This window comes from Heterodontus francisci, chromosome 3, assembly GCF_036365525.1.
Source record: "Heterodontus francisci isolate sHetFra1 chromosome 3, sHetFra1.hap1, whole genome shotgun sequence".
NCBI classification, from domain to species: Eukaryota; Metazoa; Chordata; class Chondrichthyes; order Heterodontiformes; family Heterodontidae; genus Heterodontus; species Heterodontus francisci.
In genome coordinates, this window is record NC_090373.1 from 111,259,185 (window position 1) to 111,281,854 (window position 22,670).

General features: G+C 42.0%; 1 protein-coding gene across 1 annotated transcript in view; it reads right to left on the bottom strand.

Moving 5' to 3' along the window:
- The window catches only part of slc35f1 (solute carrier family 35 member F1), a 439,716-nt gene that overhangs the window by 116,778 nt on the left and 300,268 nt on the right, over positions 1-22,670 (bottom strand). The window contains exons 4-5 of the mRNA XM_068018370.1: positions 10,829-10,988; positions 7,183-7,339 (exon numbers count right to left, since the gene is read on the bottom strand). Coding sequence (XP_067874471.1) covers positions 7,183-7,339; positions 10,829-10,988 — 317 coding nt within the window. The remainder of the gene's footprint in view (positions 1-7,182; positions 7,340-10,828; positions 10,989-22,670) is intronic.

Genomic DNA, 22,670 nt, shown 5'->3' on the forward strand with positions numbered 1-22,670 from the left:
CCCCCCCCCCCCCCCCCCCCCCCCGACGCCACTGTTAAAATCCCAGAGGCAACGGGAAGAGGCCCTCAACTGGCCATTAATTGGCCATTTAAGGGCCTCAATTGGCCTCTGGGCAGGAAGACCATCGTTGGCCTATCCCGCCCCAGGAAGATCGCCGGGTAACAGGCACTCCGCCCCGCAGCACCACCCCCCCCCACCCCCACCACCACCGCTACCCGTTGCAATACTCTGTGACATCCCTCACCTCTGACCCTGCCTCCCGGAGCCTCACAAAATCCCAGGGACAAATCATTTAAACAAGAGAATAAATAAGTTACAAGATGAGCAAACGATTGAAACTCCTTTCTTAGGAGAAATACAAGGAGCAAATGAAAATTGCTAGTCAGCAGATATCATGATAGGAGAAAATAGAATTAGCTTTAAGTTAGACACAGGAGCAGCGGTTTCTGTTCTATCAGATAAGGAACCATGGCTAAAAAAGGGAAGCTTTAGAACAACAAACAAGAAGCTATATGGGCCTAGAGGCATAGAGCTGAAACTTATAGGGGAACTGAGAACGACTTTAAGATACAAGAATAAAGAGATTCCCAAACACTGTATATTATTAAGAATCAGAGTTGTTCATTACTCAGGAGGAGGGCGTGTGTTGACCTACAACTGATATGTCGGGTAGAAGAAATTAAGGGACAAGAGAATCAAATGAGAGATTATAGGGAAGAATTCCCGAAGCTATTCAGAGGATTGGGAAAATTAAAGACAGCATATCACATCACTCTGAGAAAAGAGGCAGTGCCTGTGTGTTTACTCACAGTGAGAAAGGTCCCGCACTCACTCCTGGAAAAGGTTAAAAAAAATAGAAGCAATGGAGAACCAACGAGTCATATCTGCAGTAACTAAACCAATCAGATGGTGTTCTGGTATGGTTCCAGTAAAGAAACCAAATGGATCCATAAGAATCTGTGTAGACCTCATTCAACTTAATAAAGCAGTGGAGAGAGAGATCCACCCAATGGCATCAGTGGCTGAAAGTTTAGCAAAACTGGAAAAAAGCTCCAGATTTATGAAATTAAATTCAAACAGTGGATTCTGGCAGTTACAGTTGGACAAAGTCTAAATTGTTGACAACATATATAACACCATTTGGGAGATTCTGTTTCAACAAGTTACCATTTGGTATTACATTGGCACAGGAGATCTTTCAGAGAACAATGTCAAGAATCCTAGAAGGCTTAGAGGATATAGTCTGTCACATGGACAATCCTCATTCACAGAGCAAACCAGAAAGAACACGACACAAGGGTAAGAGCTGTATTACAAAGACTAGAAGAAGCAGGTCTCACGTTAAATGAGAAATGTGTATATTCACAGACAGCAGTGAGGTTCCTTGGTCACATAATTGATGGGTCAGACATCAAGCCAGATCCACAGAAGATGAAGGCAATAAAAGATTTCCCAGAACTGAAGACCATAACAGAACTACAAACATTCATGGGAATGGTGAATCAGGTAGGGAAATTCTTACCAAATTTAGCTACTATAAATGAGCAGTAATATCTGATGTTAGGGGGAAAGCCAGAAAAAATCCTTTGAGAAAATTCAAAGAAATGTTAACTTTGTTAGAGGTGTTAGCACACTATGATCCAGAGCTAATGACCATAATTGTGGAAGATGCATCAGCAACAGGATTAGGTGTAGACTTGTTTCAAGTCCAGAAGAATGGAAGATGTAGGCCTGTGTATTTCGCTTCTCGTTCGTTAACTGGAACCTAACAGAGATATGCAGTTATTGAGAAGGAAGCATTGACAGCAACATGGGCATGCAAAAACTTTTTGGATTACATATTGGGTCTTAAGTTCAAGATTGAAACCAACCACAAACACCACTCGTGACGTTGTTGAATTTGAAAGAGCAAAGTTACCTCCAGAGTTACAGAGGCTTTGACTAAGACTAATGACGTAGCATACAATGACTGAATATGTTCCAGGGAAACAGCAGATGCAATATCAACAGCAACAACTGAAAGACCTGAAGAAAGAGATGTCTTATTTCTGGAGTAAGTAGAAATCTTTGCTTTAACAATAAAAGAGAATTTACTGGCAACTGCTAAAAAATTGAGTGAAATCAAAAACTTGCAGCAAGAAAATGAGGTATGCGATAGAATAACAGAATGTTGTCAAAATGGTTGGCCAGCATATATGCCGCATAACCCAGTTTTAAGGAAATATCATCTGAGTATTTTGGATGATTTTCTAGTCTACGACAAAAGATTGGTCATCCCAAGCGTTTGGGATAGCTTGGAGAAATTACACCAAGGTCATTTAGGAATCACTAAATGTAGAGCAAGAGCCAGAAACTTAGTATAGTGGTCTGGTATATCAAAAGATATCAAAGAAATGGTATCCAGAGGCATCACATGTGGTACTACCAGACAAGAGGTGAGAGAGCCACTCATGTCATCTTGTTTCCATCCAGACTATGGGAGCATCTAGGAATGGATTTCTTTGAGCATAAAGGGAAGATGTTCCTTATTGTCATTGACTATTACTTGAGATGGGTTAAAGTTAAGCTACTACATGGCCAGACTTCAGAGGCTGTGATCAAATCTTTAAGAGAACTTTTTTTCGACACACAGCATTCCAGGTATTATGAAATAAAAACAAGAAATGCTGGAAATACTCAGCAGGTCTGGCTGCATCTGTGGAGAGAGAAGCAGAGTTAACATTTCAGGGGTATTGTGATATCTGACAATGGGCCGCAATTTGTGAACGAAAGTTTCAAAGAGTTTACTGAAACATACGATATGTTCATGTCACCAGTTCACCGAGGTACCCGCAGGCCAATGGAGAAGCAGAAAGATGTGAAGATGTTATTGCAGAGAAATGAAGATTTTCAGCTGGCACTGTTAAGCTACCAATCTACGCCACTTCAAATGGGTTAGCCCATGTGAATTATTAATGGGAAGAAGATTGAAGACACAACTTCCTATTCTCTCAAGTACACTAAAGCCACAAATTAGTGCAGAAAACTTGAAAAAAGTGAGGGAGAGAGAGGATAGAGAGCAGTCAGTTCAAGCTATGAGTTATGATAGACACTACAGAATGAGAAATCTGTCAGTCATCCAACCTGGAGAATTGGTTTGGGTTAAAGACCAGAATAGATACCGAGAAGTGATTGAGAAACCACCATATCCAAGATCATAATTTGGCCAGACTGACTAGGGGATGATAAGAAGGAACATAAGATTATTGGTATCAGTTCCACAGAAGAAACAAATGGAAGAAATGCAAGAGAATCAGTCACTAGAGAGAGTTGGTGAACTGATGATATGAAAATCAGCAGACAACCCAGAGGACAACCTAGAGAACTAGAGTCATTGAACAGTTCCACTCAAAATCAAGAAAGTGAAGAAGAAAAACTAAGAGACTCTAAAGCCCAAACTTCTTCAAGTGAAAGGAGAACGCATTGTGGTGGAATCGTGAAAACACCACGACATTACTTAACCTGATCAGTGAAGTCATAGACTTGATGGGGGGAGATGTAGTATCATGTGATGTAGATTGTTGCTAGGTAGATATGTAAATAGACTGGAAGCATCATTACAGGATGTGATGACACGGATTGTACAGAGCCTCGGGTGAGGAGTATTATAGTGGCAACCTTAGATGATAGACATTTGTAAATAAACTCCAGTTACCTTAATCCACAGACTACGCTCTATATTCAGTGCAAAGAGTATAGTAACCCAAATATTACACTGACCACTGGCCTCTGATAGCCGAAACATTCACATCTGCCTGCCAGACAGCTGCCAGAATTTGCTGACAAAAACACATTTTACGATGATGTGTGGAGTGAGGAGAGGCTTGGTAATGCAAGGTAAGAAGGGTTGGAGGCATGGAGCTGTTTGTGGCAAAGTAAAGAGTGTTATGAAAGTACTTCAATTTTTTTAATATTTTGTGAGGACTCATGTTTTAAAATTGTGGAAATGGATTCCTTTGGAAGGCTGCAAAGATTACATAGATGCTGGACTTTTTTTAAAAAACAGGTCACTGGAGGGATGTTGGGACTTGGTTTAGAAATACACTTACTGGAAGTCACATTTCTTCAGCTAAGTAAACAGCAAGCACCTTGGTGACTAGGGAGAGTTGTTTACAGAGAAGTGACATGTCAAGAGTTGGTTTCGTTTTGGATATTGTTTTGAGTCAGTTGGAGGTCAGCCTGCTAAGAGAGAAGACACCAGCTCATCCTTTCTCCAGAATCCAGTGTGATAGCTGAAACCCCTGATGCTACATTACTCCTGGAAATCCTGCCAGACTAAGCCTCGGCATCACCTGAATAGAACTGCTCCAAAAAGATCCCAGTGACTGCCGTCTACGCGTATGTAGACACCAGAATTATGGGACAACTGACGTCATCCATAGCTTATCCATTTCCTTCAAGAATTAACGTATTTGGCCAAAGTATTTTTTTGTCGTTTTTGTAAAGAGAGCTCTGCAGAGAAAACCTTTTTTTTTTTAACTGGTTTGTGTGTGTGTTTGTTGGGCTAATTTTAGAAGGGAACTTTTATATTTCAATCTGTGTGTTAAAGCTTTGCATCTTTACTGAATAATTTCTGTTTTATAATAAATTAATAATTTTATTGTATATTAAAGAAACCTGGTTGGTGAATTTTATTCTGAAATAAAAATAGAGTATATAATTGACTGTATTGGTAACTAGGTAAATATTTAAATATATGTTGTGACCTGTGGAGAAGTAGAACTAGAGAAAGACATTGCACTCCTCCTACCTCAGTCATAACAAGAATCAATAAAGTTGTCTATTAACTTTATAAATCTGCCCTACATATAAAGCAACTAAAAATGTAGCAATGCAAAGTCTTTTATACGAACATATGAATTAGGAGCAGGAGTAGGCCACTCGTGTCTAATCTGCCATTCAATAAGTTCATGGCTGAACTTATTACTACACATTTCCACTTACCCCCAATAACCTTTCACCCCCTTGCTTATCAAGAATCTATCTATCTCTGCCTTAAAAATATTCAAAGATTCTGCTTCCACTGCCTTTTGAGGAAGAGAATTCCAAAGATTCACGACCCTCTGATAGATTCTCCCACAAGGGGAAACATCCTTTCCACATCCACCCTATCAAGACCCCTCAGGATCTTATGTTTCAATCAAGTCACCTCTTACTCTTCTAAACTCCAGTGGATACAAGCCTAGCCTGTCCAATCTTTCCTTGTAAGACAGGCCGTCCATTCCAGGTATTCGTCTTGTAAACCTTCTCTGTACTGCCTCCAATGCATTTACATCCTTCCTTACATAAGCAGACCAGTACTGTACATAGTACTCTCGATGTGATCTCACCAATGCCCTGTATAGCTGAAGCATAACCTCCCAACTTTTGTATTCCATACCCCTCGCGATAAACAATAACATTCTATTAGCTTTCCTAATTACGTGCTGTACCTGCATACTAGCCTTTTGCGATTCATGGAGTAGGACACCCAAATCCCTCTGCATCTCAGAGCTCTGCAATCTCTCACCATTTAGATAATATGCTGCTTTTTTATTCTTCCTGCCAAAGTGGACAGTTTCACATTTTCACACATTACACTCCATTTGCCAGGTCTTTGTCCACTCACTTAACCTATCTATATTCCTTTGTTGCCCCCCTTATGTCCTCTTCACAAGTTACTTTCCTGCTATCTTTGTGTCATCAGCAAATTTAGCAACCATACTTTTGGTCCCTTCATCTAAGTCATTTATATAAATTATAAAAAGTTGAGGCCCCAGCACTGATCCCTGCGGCACACCATTCATTACATCTTGCCAACCAGAAAATGACCCATTTATGCCTACTGTCTGTTTCCTGTTAGCTAGCCAATCTTCTACCCATGCCAATATGTTACCCCATACACCGTGAGCTTTTATTTTCTGCAATAACCTTTGATGTGGCACCTTATCAAATGCCTTCTGGAAATCTGAGTACAATACATACACCAGTTCCCCTTTATCGACAAGACATGCAACTCCCTCAAAGAACCATGCTAAAAAAAAAACTGAATGCTTTACAAAACAACTGCATTATCACTCTTGCATTCTATCAGCAGTAGTATTTTATTATGTTTAAACATTCTTGTAAATTGTTTAAATTATATTTAGCTAAACTTTGTACTAATGGATGAATCAATCCATAGGTACAGATAATTCACTCTATTAACAAGAGCTAATAATCTCGAGTAAAACTAGTAAATGTGCTTGTTAGAAGAGGAATCTTACCTCCTGAACGTAACTAGATAATATATTTTTAGTGATGTTGGTTGAGGGATAAATAATGGCCAACACATTGAATTTCAAGTTCACCTGAGGACACTTTGTTTAACATTGCATTTGAAAGACAACACCTCTAATTAATGTAGCATTCCCTCAGTATTTTACCGGAGCATCAGCCTAGGTTATGTAATGACATCACTGGAGTAGAGCTTGAATTTGTGACCTTATGATTCAGAGATGACAGTGTTACCACTGAGCCAAGTGAGTGGAAGCAGCTTTAATCTGTATCAAGCCCACGATTTTAAATTGAAAATAAAGTCTCAGGTATACATTCTGATAGTGTACTATTTGCAAAGGAAAAATCTATATACAAAATAAAATGTTATGTATGAAGTTGCACATTAGGTGCCTATTATGGAAATAGTTATAGCACTTGACATGTGAGTGTCTGATTTGGGACACTGGGTGACAAGAGTTGAAAAACATTGTTGCAGCACAAAATCAATCAACTTAATGAACACTAAAATAATATAAAACTAAAAATGCAACAAAAGTAATTTTCTATCCATTTGCTTCAGGCAGGAGGCCTTGGCTGCTGGGAGCGCATATCAGAAATTCAAATGCGTCATGCACTATTTTACATAAAGTCAGAAAATTAACCCCTCGTGTGTATAAAAGCAAATTTCCTGAACTGTTTTCCAAACAAAGAATAACTTGCATTTATATAGCGCTTTATCACATCTCTGCACAGCATCTCAATGCAGTTTGCACAGTGAATTACTTTGAAATGCAGTGACTGTTATATAGGAAAAAGTCCTGCAGTTACATTGCTATAAAAATAAATTGAATCTGGCTCCGAGTTAATTGGGTAGCCACACATTATAAAGTGGGGAAAAGAACTCACAACTGTATGCCACTGAAGAAAGAGCCAAACAGTCCAATCATTCCTAGAAACTCCACCCGACTTAAGTTCTTCACAATGAATTCCTCACAGACGTTGGAAATTCCATATAATGTAGCTCCTGCCAACACTAGCAAGTCTCCAAGCAGCTTATTATCACCTGGCCAAAAGGGGACAAAAAAAATCAATTATAGTATTAGTTTTAGACATATGTTAGAAAGCTTTCTGAATACTTATTGTCATCAGCCCACAACTTTGGCAATCAATTTTTCTTTCACATATAAAACTGCATTGGAAATTATTAATGTTAATTTTCTCACTGGCCTGACACATTAATATGTATATCATTTGTTCAGAAAATACTGTTATGTTATAAGAATAGCATTGAAATTTAAAACCAGAAGAAAACTGTTAAAAAGGAATTTTATTCAAGCCGATATACAGTTGAGTTTTGTACTGAACTTTAGGTCCTCAATGGAATTTTTGCCAGCTGAGAGCTTGAGAGAGTTCTGTTGGGCTGAATGGGGACATGTGGAGGAATAGTGATCTGGAATGCATCACCAGAAAAGGTGGTGGAAGCAGATTCAATAGTAACTTTCAAAAGGGAATTAGATATGTACTTGAAAAAAAGAAATATGCAGGGCTATGGGCAAAAAGCAAGAAATTGAAACTAATGGATAATTTTTTCAAAGACCTGGCATAGACAGGATGGGCAGAATGGCCTCCTTCTGTGCTGTATGATTTGATGAACCTTTGAATTCAACGGGTAGCCCTGGAACACTACCAGACACACCTCCTTTACATTGGTGCTCCTCCCATCAACTGAAATTTCCAACGCTTTTGGTTTGGGCAGAAACCCAGTAGGCCAAGGTTCCATCCCAAATTTGAGACAGTTGACAAGACTTTAGGGACCTTTATGCCTTGCAATGCTACATTTCATCTGGCAGCAGTGGCCCCAGTTTCTCAGGATAGTTGGCAAGTCCCAACCACCATTTAGCCCAGGTGAGCTATATGGGTCAGTGTATGATGTGAACCATGCCGGTTACACCCCTGCCTAGGAGATTTGAAGCAGGAAATGGGTGTTAGAAGTGTAAAGGAAGTGCTCCATTCTGCATCATTACATCTCCAATCTTCATGAGCACAGGAAAAAAAGCACACTTTAATTTGGCTTGATGGCAAAGAGGTTACATTTTATATTATGGAATCAATTATGAAATTATACTGCTTGTGGGTACTTTCCTGCCATGATCATATAAAGAAAATTAAGATGCATATCCTCCATAACTTTTAGTCATTATAATTAATGGACAGAAAATCATGGAGAGAAGTGCCTGAATATCCCAATATTTACTTGGCGCCCATTAAGAGCACACTTCATAAACTTGGTCCCGATAACAATAATGTAGAAGAAATTAATAAAAATGTGTGTGTGTATGTATATAGTTATATCTGTTTAGACAATAATGAGGAGCAGGCAGCAGGCATTACTGTATTTGCTGATTAACCACACTGTATATCGTTTTGGCACAAAACACAGCTGAGAACTAAAAGGGTGCTAAAAACCTGATTATACAGAACAGTTTGGAATTCATTATCACTATGAGATCCCATACTGAACAAAGGCTGGGTGCTTTTCAAACCTAATAAACCACAGATGAGTTAAATGAGCATCAAACAGAGGCAGGATCTTTATTCAGAGGATTCACATACATTTTTAAAAGCGACATTCTGACACTTAATACTACATGCTTTACAGTGGTGTGTCAACCAATCCAATCTCAGCCCCAATTTCATGTTAATTAGTGCATATTAGCTCCAATTGAGATCGGTCGTAGCGGCGAGGCAAGGGTAGTCGTTTGGGGGGGTGGGCGTCTTGGGTCCCGGGGGTGGGTTGAGAGGCAGGGACAGCCCTCAATCGGGCACCCTGTGCCCGACTGCCATGGCACCCCCCTCCCCCCCTCCCGGTGCACAGAAAGGCCAGCAGCTATTGCTGGGCTGCCTTTCATGTCCCCAGCATGCCTGCTTGCCACGGGTAAAATACCTGTGGAGGCGGGCAAGGGCCCTTAAGTGGCCATTAAGTAGCCACTTAAGGGCCTTGATTGGCCTCGAGCGGGCCGTTTTCCCCTGCCGTCCGACTGCCGGAAAGCTGGCCAGAGGCGGGAGCCAGGCGGGAAGGCCTCCCGGAGCCTTCCGCTCAATTTCACGCCACCCCCACGCCACCATCCGACTCTCTGGGTGGCATAAAATTCAGCCCCACGTGTTTGATTTCACCATGAAGTACATATACATATATGTGCTTTTCAATATCATTTTTATCATTGTATAGTGACTTAAAACATAAAATGTTCATATATGACCAACAGCAATCAGACATGGTCTAATGTCTGCACTCTTTTATTCGAGTATATGATTCAGAGTATAATTCACATCATCAGATATTGAGTAACACCAATTATTGAACTGACATGATGGGGCTTTTTATGAATCGTAAAAGAGTAAGCCAGTGCTAATGCAGTGCAATGTATTAATTCTATATGGGTTTTATTTTGTATTGAGATAGTACTGATCTTTGAAGTGAATGTAATTTTAATATATTGACTTGGTTTGTCCATTTATTATTTTTAATATGTATAAATATCATATTTTTATCCAGGTGCATTTTAACAGCCAAGTCGGATGGGAGAGTCACCCAATAGATGTTGATTCTCCCTGTCTAATTTTGAGGCGTGCACAATGTTTACATCTACTCACAGCCATCCAGTACCATAGCAATTCAGGTGTAATGTATTGCAAATTCTGGTGCAGTTTTAATACAATGATAAATATTTGTGTCGTGGATATAAACTTAAACAGGAAAGATTTGCAGGGCTACATGGAAAGAGCAGAGGAGTGGGACAAATTAGACAGCTCTTTCAAAGAGCCAATGGCCTCCTTCTTAGATTTAGATTAGAGATACAGCACTGAAACAGGCCCTTCGGCCCACCGAGTCTGTGCCGAACATCAACCACCCATTTATACTAATCCTACACTAATCCCATATTCCTACCAAACATCCCCACCTGTCCCTATATTTCCCTACCACCTACCTACACTAGTGACAATTTATTATGGCCAATTTACCTATCAACCTGCAAGTCTTTTGGCTTGTGGGAGGAAACCGGAGCACCCGGAGAAAACCCACGCAGACACAGGGAGAACTTGCAAACTCCACACAGGCAGTACCTGGAATCGAACCCGGGTCCCTGGAGCTGTGAGGCTGCGGTGCTAACCACTGCGCCACTGTGCCGCCCTATCTGTGCTGTATGATTCTATGATTTAGCACTGAAAGACTAAACAACCCAATTGGCAATGGGGGGGTGGGAGGGGTGTGTGGAGCTATTGGTGGGGGTAGATGTAATTAGCCTAAAGCATGAAGTCAAGTAAGTTTAGTAAAGTCACAACTTCCACTAAATGGCACGTGGACCAGACCTTAGTAATGTTAAGCTTACTGGTGCATAATTATCTAGAGTGCCTTATTCTCCCAAGTTTGAAAGCTGTATGAAAGCGCAAAGTCTGTTAACATGCTGTGTTTCACCTTTCTGATGGTTTGGACACATATTACAAAGTGGTTCATTGTATTTTCTGATGATGGAAGTAATGAGTAACTCACCAGTTCCTTGATGTCTCCCAACAAGAACATCAGCCCCCACCATACATCCCATCCCCAGCAGACACACCCCGACTCCAATGAAGTGAAGAGCCTTGTATCTCACCAGCAGGAAGAACCAGGACAGCAACAGTACCACTGGGATAACAAAACAATCTAACAGCTGCAACACAAAAAAGAAAGGGCAAAATAAACCATTACTGCCATATAAACAACTTCAGGGGGCAACAAATCAAAAAACATTAAATGTGTGATGCACAGCTCTTTTAGTTTTGACATAGGATGCCTTAAAAAAAAACCACTTCATTGCAGACACACTGGCCTCACTGATTTTGTCCTGGGTGATTCAAACAGGGACCTGTGAACTTCTGTGCACTGTTCAATCTAATTTACTTTACGATCTGCTGCTGTCAATGGGATGCTTACTGGAAGCCAGCTGATCAGAGGTTCAGGGTGTGCCTGACAATAATCATATCAAAGCAAACAGAGTGGGCCTGGCAATCAATCTAAATTTTGCTTTCTACATCTGCACGCTTGCATCACCATATGAAATCACATTGCAAACCAAGAACTCAGACACACACAATACGTTCTGCATCGATTCGTCAGCCCACTATTTGGCAGCAGCAGGATTCAACTTTAGAAACTATGAATTTAGATTTTTTTAATGCAAGGTTACTGTAGAACCATATTCATGTTCCCTGTTAATGTCCAAAATATTACTTTCCTTCCAAAAATGGGCAAAAAAACATTTAATTCCATTTTAAAATTAATGGGCTCTTTGCCTTTTGGACATCGCTCACCAGCACCCACAACAAAGAAGTGGCCACGATTTACATCAGGCAAATAGGCTTTGATGAGCCAAATGGATGCCCCATGCAATTTGCCAGGTTAAGGCTGGCCGTTATAGAATCATACAGCATAGTCATACCTGTGCCAGTTCTTTGCAAGTGCTGTCCAAATAGTCCCACCCCCTGCTCTTTCCCCATAGAGCTGCAAATTTTCCATTTCAGAGGCCCCCCTCCATGCTCTCAGGTGGATATAAAAGATCCCATGAAACTATTCTGAAGAAGAGCGGGGGAGTTATCCCCAATGTCCTGGCCAATATTTATCCCTCAAGCAACATCACTAAAACAGATTATCTGGTCACATTGCTTCTGTGGAGTTTGCCATGTGCAAATCGGCTGCCTCATTTCCACATTACAATAGTGATTACACTTCAAAAATACTTCATTGGATGTAAAATGTGGAATGTTCTGAGATGTCATGAAAGGTGCTATATAAATACAAGTCTTTATTTCTTTCTTTTAAGTATTTATCCAATTACCTTTTGAAGGTTACTATTAAATATGCTTCCACCACCCTTTCAGGCAGTGCATTACAAAACAATGTGCAAAGAAAATTTCTCCTCATCTCTCTCCCTGGTGCTATCATCATGTTGGACTGCTGTAGCTGCCAGCAAGGTAATTAAGTGGGAGAGAGGTGGTGGGGGGAGGTGGAGGTTGTTAGGGGTCAGAAAGAGTGACAATTCCTTGAGCTTTGGAGGCCCAGATTATTTTCCCGCAGCCCAGAAGAGCACTCATTAGCACATTAATCAGTTCCAATATAAAATTGTAAACAGGATCCGAGGACTCCAATTTTGATATTAACAAGGGCATACCACCTGAAACAGACAGGATCTTTGGGTGCCTAGCAGTAGGTACTTTTCAAATGTCGCCTGCTGCATTGTCAGAGTTAATGAGCTAGTGAGACTATCCACTCCATTTTGAGGTTATTATCATTCCATTAATGTCAGGCAAAACAAGTTAAAATCAACTCAAATCACCTCAACTGTCTTTCTGAAATAACTGAGTAAACCAGTAGAGTTTCAAAAATAATTACATTTGGGATTTGTATGGATTGAGTGACAGTTGAGATAATTGATTTTTACAGTAACTTCCCCAAAACACTTTTCAGCATAAAAATAATTTCGACTCTCTCTTTTAAAGATGTTGAAAGCTATGAATGATCTTTTAGTAAACAGAATTTATATATGCTGAATTCTGTAGTATTGATTTTGTTCAGGAGTCAAACTTGAACTTCAATCAAACTGAGAAGATCAAATAATGCTCTGCTTCAAAAATATCAAGGACTTTCCTAGGATTAAAAACTGGGAATGTATAAATAATTCATCCCAGCAGGACTTTAGAGACACTACCTTCCCTAACCTGCAATTCACAGATGAACCATATATCAGTCTAATAATGTGTTTAGAATTTAATTTTAGTTTTAGATAAAGACATCTTAGGGGTAATTTTGACTTTCAGTGATAATGTAAAAAGAGTGGCATCAATTCAGCCATCCTTAATTTATCTTTCTCAATTTTCATTTACACGGAAGTCAAAATTACTCCCCCCAACTTATTACAATTAGTTTATGCTTAAAGGCAGAGCTGGGAATCAATGGAGAGCTGGTTCAGTATAAATATGTGGATGTGTCATGTTGCAAAAGACTAAATTAAGTAGTTAAATGAATTTCAACAAATCAATTCATTAATACATTTTATTAATATCGCATAGCAAAATTTCACCCCAATTCTGAAAATGTAAAATCTAGATTTCTTACTAAATTAGAACACCGTGTCCCATATGCAATGCTAAGGTCTCACCTGATCCATTTGAGGAAAAATGCAGAAGGTTCAATTAATTTCCATCAAATATTTTTCCAAGATTTGTAACAATGAACAGCAGTATTCAATCCCAAGGAGACCCTGAGAAGAACTTCCGAGCACATATTCTGAGCATAGGGCTCAGGCAGCTGAAGGCATGGTAAATAATGGTGGAGTGATTAAACTGGGAAGATGCCAGAATTAGAGAAGTGCAACCATCTTGGAGAGTTATGGGGCTGGCATTGATTACAGAGAAAGGGAAGGGTGAAGCCATGGAGAGATTTGAAAACAAAGATGTGAATTGTAAAATTGAGGTGTTGTTTAATCAGGAGCCAAGCACAGGGGTGATGGGTGAACAGCACTTAGTGCAAGTTGGGACATGGACAGCAGAGTTTTGGATGACCTCAGGTTTACAGAGGGTAGAATTTGGGAGACCAGACAGGAGTGATTTGGAATAGTGAAGTCTAGAGGTAACAAATGAAGGAAGGATTCTTCAATCTGTTTGCTTAACAAGATGCACAGTTGTTTGCCCTGTTCACACAGGTTCCATATCCCCTGTAGAGGGCACCACACTGTTTTGGATTTATAGGGCTGAATTTGTCCTGCTGTCGGGACTGCAAGCAGGAGCTGACCCCGCTTCGTCGATGGTAGGACCTTGGTTGGCATATTGCTGGGGTGGCAGCCAATTAAGATAGTCACCATGGCTGCCATCCAATTAAGGACAGCAGCCTGCGTGAAAAGCTGCTGGTCCTCCTCAGCAGTGCCACCACTAGCGGTGGCCATTGCTGAGACTGCAACTCCAGGATGAGCGCGCTTCAATGCTGGGATGCCCTCAAAGACAGGTCAGTGTGTTTGGGAGAAGCCGGGGCCTGGCAGGCAGGCTCTGGCGATCTTGGGGTGGTTTGTTCGGGGTTGTGGAACACTGCCGGCGCTATTGCTATGAGCATGGTCATTGCACTGGGGGGCTCCTTCCCTCCATGGGACATGGAGCATCCATCAAGGAGGGCCCACCCACCCCCGGGTTTACCTGGCAGTCTCCCCACTCAGCGGCAGCCTCTCCTAATGTGGGCAAAATGCCACTGAAATGGCTCAATTGGCTGCCCAGCGGGTGATCAAGCTGCCAAGTTTCACGCCACTGGACATTGAGCTCCCCTCCCAATGCCAGCCCTCCCGTCTTCCAGCCTGTCACCAATGGGCAGAAAATTCAGCCCATAATAACTGCAAGTCTGTGGGCATGAGTAAGTGTAATGAAAGTCTAGCGCTGTTTGTTCGTTGCTGGCCCACAAAATCCGGGCCAAAAGAGAATCAATTGATTGCATTGCTGAGATCACCTTTTAAATGTTAAATTCCTCCTGAAAGCCCACAACAACTTTGGATTCCAGGAGTGCACATAAGGCCCACTCTGACCCGAATATCTGACTGGCAAAAAAGGGGGTGTTGACTTGGTATAACTGGGTAGCACCCTGAAATCTGCCCCAGCCACCCCGAAAGTGCTCCACCTACAGCACCCGGGCAACAGAATTTCAGATTTTGGAGCCAGGATATTTATCTTTTGCATCAAACAGCTCAAGGGAAGCAAAAATATATTTTGTCATTTGTGATTGTTTCGAACCTGATTATTATAGACTTGGTATTGACTCAGTCTGGAATGCTTCCTATTAGTTTTGTTGTTTGTTGGCAGGACTCTGCAGACTTAGATCAATTTATACCTTCAGGAAAATGTTTATTTCCTATGTCACCTATCAGTTTATGAGTATAGTTCGGTGTCGATTTTGAATTTTGGATGGTCAGTCACCAAAAAGTTGAGTTTTTTCTTTTGTTTACAGCATTTTCCATTTTCATTTGAGATTTTGACTGGGAATTTCCTCAGAGTGCTCCCACTCCAGTGCCATATCTTCACATCGGAAGTGTGGTGGGATCCCAGAGGGTAAATTGAGTTGTGGTACAGATGAACCATGATCTCATTGAATGGCAGAACAGGCTCAAAGGGCTGAATGGCCTAGTTCCTCCTGTTCCTATATTCCCATTTATGCATAATTGGAGCTTCTGCTGCACTTCCAACTTTGGAGCAGGAGCAGCTCCCAGGAAATTCCCAGCTTTCTTTTCTATCTTCATCAAAGGGTTAATTGAACCTTCTGCATAATCAATAAATTACCCAAAGCATAGAAATGAAATCACTCAATTGCTTTCAGTTAACATCCTGGACTTACGGCACCACATACACTTAACAGGAATCATTCAAAATCTCTTTTAGAGTTGATCCTGTTTCAATAACTGACTTTTAAGAAAGATAAGAAGTTTACCGCATTTTCTCAATTTCAGTGTGACACATAACATCCGAACAGACAGGAGCTTTATAGTGGCACCATTATTTGCAAAAAGTTACACCTCAGATTAGTATCAGTTACATTTTGCCATGGGCATAGCGACATGCTACTGTGATGCATCCTGCTTACATGTCAATTGCCTTTGAATCATCATCATGTTTTTTTGCATTCGTACACTGGGATTGTGGTGGACCTCGGAGAAGGGAATTACCTCACGTAACACAACAAAATAACAACATTCTACTTGAGCTAGGGAACCTACAAGGAATATACATTAAAAAAAATTACCCAGCACCACAGCTCTTGATCCACTAAGGATCAGAAAAATGGAAACTGAAAAAATAAATTAAAATAAAATCATTTATATGGGCTTAGGAGAGTCTCCCTCTGAATTTACATGAGCAGGGGTGAAAAATGCATGAGCCTCTAATGATCATTAGAACCACAGCAATGCTGGACTGAGGAATGCCTGTATAGAACAAGTGATCTGTGTGGCTTGGTCCAGTAGAGGCCTTTTAAAAATTAAAAGGCTCACCACAGGGAGTTCATTTGATCAATGGGTGATTAAACTCGCATTCCTGTCCTAACTCTTCACACGGGATCTGCCAGAAACCAGATTCTCAGTCTGGAGGAAGACAGCCCCTTTAGTCTGCTGCAGCGTCAGACTGCTTCAGCATTTTCTGCTCTCCTAGCCCCGCTTCCCCCAGCAGGCCTCCTTACAAAGACAGAAATCCCACTGGGAGCCTGCCAAATAAATTTTAAATTCTGACGGAAACAGTGTGGGCGGGAAGTTATCATTAGGGCAGCAATTTAGCATGTGATTCCACTGCCTTCCTTCTGGCTCCTGATATTAACCTGCTCTTTTCAGCATGTGAGAAGGACAGCCGCAGAAAGGAAGGTGTACCATGGGGCATGAGAGGTGAATGCAAGAAAGATTTATAAACATTTTAGAAGATTTTCCTATGAGCCAGGATGATCAGGAGTGCTCCTCAGTGCCTCACATAGAAACAATGCTACCTTGCTTCCCTCCTGTCCCATAATCATGATGACCACTCAACTGATTGCCAGGAACAGTTCCCTTGGCTGCAGCTTTCTCCCTCTCACTTGCCGGCCAGGTAGCAGGTAGGTGTTAGAGGAAATTTATTGAAATTAGGCCTGAATATTAAACTCAGCTGGGCCTTGACGTTTCAATTTTACCAGGTATGCCACCTACTTCAAGGCTTAAATGGCTTATTTTCACTCGGACGTGGGTTGCTGCAAAGTGTTTTTATTTTAAAGTAGGTGCTGCTTAGCTTGGTGACTACATGTCAAAAATGGAAGATCTTAAAAATGTGTTACTTGCCATTCTTCAGAGCTTATATTTAATATTCTGTAAAATGCTGTGCTGTTTCACAAATACACATAAAGCATATTCTTCAAAGCAACTTATTCCATTTAATCCACAACTTAAAGCAGGCTATTGTTCTTCTTTTGGGCCTCCTTATCTCGAGAGACAATGGATACGCGCCTGGAGGTGGTCAGTGGTTTGTGAAGCAGCGCCTGGAGTGGCTATAAAGGCCAATTCTGGAGTGACAGGCTCTTCCACAGGTGCTGCAGAGAAATTTGTTTGTTGGGGCTGTTGCACAGTTGGCTCTCCCCTTGCGCCTCTGTCTTTTTTCCTGCCAACTACTAAGTCTCTTCGACTCGCCACAATTTAGCCCTGTCTTTATGGCTGCCCGCCAGCTCTGGCGAATGCTGGCAACTGACTCCCACGACTTGTGATCAATGTCACACGATTTCATGTCGCGTTTGCAGACGTCTTTATAACGGAGACATGGACGGCCGGTGGGTCTGATACCAGTGGCGAGCTCGCTGTACAATGTGTCTTTGGGGATCCTGCCATCTTCCATGCGGCTCACATGGCCAAGCCATCTCAAGCGCCGCTGACTCAGTAGTGTGTATAAGCTGGGGGTGTTGGCCGCTTCAACGACTTCTGTGTTGGAGATATAGTCCTGCCACCTGATGCCTATTGTTCTACCTATTGTTCTACAGTGCAGATATAGGACACACATAATGATTTTCTATTTGGATATGGTTGCTTAACATAAAAGTGTGCATTACTAAATACAGCAGCAATGACTAGAATAAATAGGGTGGTGCGACAGTGATGAAAGATGAGTGGACAGTAAAGATGCTATTTAATCAACAGGGTGTTTAAAAACATGGCTAAGTAAATATATATTTTGTAGTAGAGAAAGAAACATTACTGAGCAAACACCGGAGGCTAAACATTGGATAAGATCCATTAGCGGGTGCAGATACGTGATGTGCGATTACTTTGTGCCCGATCAAGGTGATGCAGGCAGCATGCAAATTTTGTGCTGCCAGCTCATCTCCATGTTTATTGCATGCAGCCGGCACAAAATGCATTGCTGAGAGGTGACACGCTCAGCAGGGGGCTCAGGTACTTGTGTGGATAGCACCAATTAAAGCAAGCCTGCACTTCTTAAAGGGAGCCTGCAGCTCTTATAGGAGAAGCATATTCTGGCTGCAGCAGGGGCTGAAACAGACTATGAGCAGTAAGAAAGCTGAGAACTGGAACAGCAGGCCAGAGAGAGAGGGCTCCTAGGTTTTCTGATGCAGCACAAGAGGCCTTAGTGGTAGAGGTGGAAAAGAGGGGAGAGCTCATCTTTCCACAGGGCCCTCCAGACATCGAAGGTGGCGTCAACCGTGCTATCAAGTGGCACTTACTCACCGATGCTCAGTTTGGGTTCCATCAGGACCACTCGACTCCAGACCTCATTACATCCTTGGTCCAAAAATAGACAAAACAGTTGAACTCCAGAGGTGAGGTGAGAGTGAAGGCCCTCAACGTCAAGGTAGCATTTGACTGAGTATGGCATCAAGGAGCCCTAGCAAAATTGAAGTCAATGGGAATCGGGGAAAAACTCTCCCATAGTTGGAGTCATACCTAACACAAAGGAAGATGGTTCTGGTTGGTGGAGGCCAAACATCTCAGCGCCAGGACATCACTGCAGGAGATCCTCAGGGTAGTCTCCTATGCCCAACCATCTTCAACTGCTCTATCAATGATCTTCCCTCCATCATAAGGTCAGAAGTGGGGACATTTGACCGAGGACAAGTTTTCCGCTCAGAGGCCTTTCAAATCCACACCATTCACTTCTGACTGAAAGAACTTGTGTGAGCTCCTCCAACAACACAGTAATTCTATTAACTCTGCAGCAACAAAAGAAAGTCAGAAACCTCTCACCTAAAAATTGCACCGTGATCTCGTTAAACAGTGCACGTGGGGGTTGGGGGGAGGGTCCCTTTGCAGCTCAACATGCATGTTTAATAGGATCTGCAAGGTCCAAAGTGACAGATCAGGCGCCAAATCAGCATTAGACACTGACTGACACCACGATCTGCCCCCTCTGCATTGTTCGGCGCACATATGGGACGCCCGCACTATAGCCCTTCCTAACATGGCTCGTAAACCAGCGGCGCTACGGAACCAGATTTCACTGCATAGTTCTTTCTGTAATGCAATAAGACATCTCTAAGTAATGTCAACAAAAAACAGAAAACATCAAATTTGAGGGAGTAACTCATGCCTTTCTAATCTACTGTAATTCACAGAGGAGGTAACAAAATTATTGAACAAGGGTTCTCTGGTGGTTAAGATATTATGGAGTTATCAGGAAACATTTGATAAAGTTCTTGTTTTGCAATTGGTGAAACGGATGCAAATTGTGCCTAAAATTGTGGCCATTTTTGAAAAGTATTTTTTCTGGAGTTTCTGCTCAAACTCATTTGCATATCACCAGCACAAAGTCTACTAATGAACCAGTGCAATCAGGCTGCGTTTTTACATGTACTTTCCTGAAAATAAAGTTCCTTTAAAAAATATTCCTTGATATATTTAAGAGTGGTAAACTTGGTGAAGTTTGATTAGTACGGCTAAAAATGGGTTCATCATGAAAAAAGCATTTTAAATTACCATGTAAATCCACCACCTATGCTTGACCTGATTTTTAAATGACTGAAAATTACCCTTAAAAATATACCGAACCATTGACTAGCTATAGTGGGGTACAGTAGTCAGTGTTTTAGTGTATGAAAACAATTCAATAGCATTGAAAAACTCCAATTAGCGTCCTTGTACCCAAAAGAACCAACTTAATTGTGAGTCTCCATGGAGACTTGCAGACGGGTGCAATTAGCAGAAACTCCCATTGGTGATTAATTCGATCTGCGAGTATGGCCAGTTTTGTGGGGGGAGTCTGCTTCTTGTGCAAAGTTTTTAAACTAGTGTAAAAGATTGCAGAAACTCAATTTCTGCTGAATGTAATTTGCACCAAAAATTCCACAATCCTTTATGCTGATTCTGCCAATTTCACTTAGAGCTTGGATTAGTACTTGGAAATATGATGTTGTTGCTATTACAGAGACTTGGTTGAGGGAAGGGCAGGATTGGCAGCTAAATGTTCCAGGCTTTAGAAGCTTCAGGCGGGATAGAGGGGGATGTAAAAGGGGTGGGGGAGTTGCATTACTGGTTAAGGAGAATATCACAGCTGTACTGCCGGAGGACACTTCAGAGGGGTCATGCAGTGAGGCAATATGGGTGGAGCTCAGGAATAGGAAGGGTGCAGTCACGATGTTGGGGGTTTACTACAGGCCTCCCAACAGCCAGCAGGAGGTAGAGGAGCAGATATGTAGACAGATTTTGGAAAGATGTAAAAGGTAACAGGGTAACTTCCCCAATATTGACTGGGACTCACTTAGTGCGAGGGGCTTGGATGGGGCAGAATTTGTAAGGAGCATCCAGGAGGGCTTCTTGAAACAGTATGTAGATAGTCCAACTAGGGATGGGGCCATTCTGGACCTGGTATTGGGGAATGAGCTCGGCCAGGTGGTCGAAGTTTCAGTGGGGGAGCATTTCGGGAGCAGTGACCATAATTCCATAAGTTTTAAGGTACTTGTGGATAAGGATAAGAGTAGTCCTCGGGTGAAGGTGCTAAATTGGGGGAAGGCTAATTATAACAATATTAGGCAGGAACTGAAGAATTTAGATTGGGGGCGGCTATTTGAGGGTAAATCAACATCTGACATGTGGGAGTCTGTTAAACGTCAACTGATTAAAATCCAGGTCCAGCATGTTCCTGTGAGGAAGAAAGACAAGTTTGGCAAGTTTTGGGAAGCTTGGATAACACGGGATATTGTGAGCCTAGTCAAAAAGAAAAAGGAAGCATTTGTAAGGGCTGGAAGGCTAGGAACAGATGAAGCACTTGAGGAATATAAAGACAGTAGGAAGGAACTTAAGCAAGGAGTTAGGAGGGCTAAAAGGGGTCATGAAAAGTCATTGGCAAACAGGATTAAGGAAAATCCCAAGGCTTTTTATACATATATAAAGAGCAAGAGGGTAACCAGGGAAAGGGTTGGCCCACTCAAGGACAGAGATGGAAATCTATGCGTGGAGCCAGAGGAAATGGGCGAGGTGCTAAATGAGTACTTTGCATCAGTATTCACCAAGGAGAAGGATTTGGTGGATGATGAGCCTAAGGAAGGGAGTGCAGATAGTCTCAGTCATCTCATTATCAAAACGGAGGAGGTGTTGGGTGTCTTGCAAAGCATTAAGGTAGATAAGTCCCCAGGGCCTGATGGGATCTACCCTAGAATACTAAGGGAGGCAAGGGAAGAAATTGCTGGGGCCTTGACAGAAATCTTTGCATCCTCATTGGCTACAGGTGAGGTCCCAGAGGACTGGAGAATAGCCAATGTTGTTCCTTTGTTTAAGAAGGGTGGTAAGGATAATCCAGGAAATTATAGGCCGGTGAGCCTTACGTCAGTGGTAGGGAAACTATTAGAGAGGATTCTTCGGGACAGGATTTACTCCCACTTGGAAACAAACAAACTTATTAGCGAGAGACAGCATGGTTTTGTGAAGGGGAGGTCGTGTCTTACTAATTTGATTGAGCTTTTTGAGGAAGTGACGAAGATGATTGATGAGGGAAGGGCGGTGGATGTTGTCTATATGGACTTTAGTAAAGCCTTTGACAAGGTCCCGCATGGCAGACTGGTACAAAAGGTGAAGTCACACGGGATCAGAGGTGAGCTGGCAAGATGGATATAGAACTGGCTCGGTCATAGAAGACAGAGGGTATCAGTGGATGGGTGTTTTTCTGAATGGAGGATGTGACTAGTGGTGTTCCGCAGGGATCAGTGCTGGGACCTTTGCTGTTTGTAGTATATATAAATGATTTGGAGGAAAATGTAGCTGGTCTGATTAGTAAGTTTGCGGACGACACAAAGGTTGGTGGAGTTGCGGATAATGATGAGGATTGTCAGAGGATACAGCAGGATATAGATCGGTTGGAGACTTGGGCGGAGAAATGGCAGATGGACTTTAATCTGGACAAATGTGAGGTAATGCATTTTGGAAGGTCTAATGCAGGTGGGAGGTATACAGTAAATGGCAGAACCCTTAGGAGTATTGACAGGCAGAGAGATCTGGGCGTACAGGCCCACAGGTCACTGAAAGTAGCAACGCAGGTGGATAAGGTAGTCAAGAAGGCATACGGCATGCTTGCCTTCATCGGTCGGGGCATAGAGTATAAAAATTGGCAAGTCATGTTGCAGCTGTACAGAACTTTAGTTAGGCCACACTTATAATATTGCGTGCAATTCTGGTCGCCACACTACCAGAAGGACGTGGAGGCTTTGGAGAGGGTACAGAGGAGGTTTACCAGGATGTTGCCTGGTCTGGAGGGCATTAGCTATGAGGAGAGGTTGGAAAAACTCGGATTGTTTTCACTGGAACGACGGAGGTGGAGGGGCGACATGATAGAGGTTTATAAAGTTATGAGCGGCATGGACAGAGTGGATAGTCAGA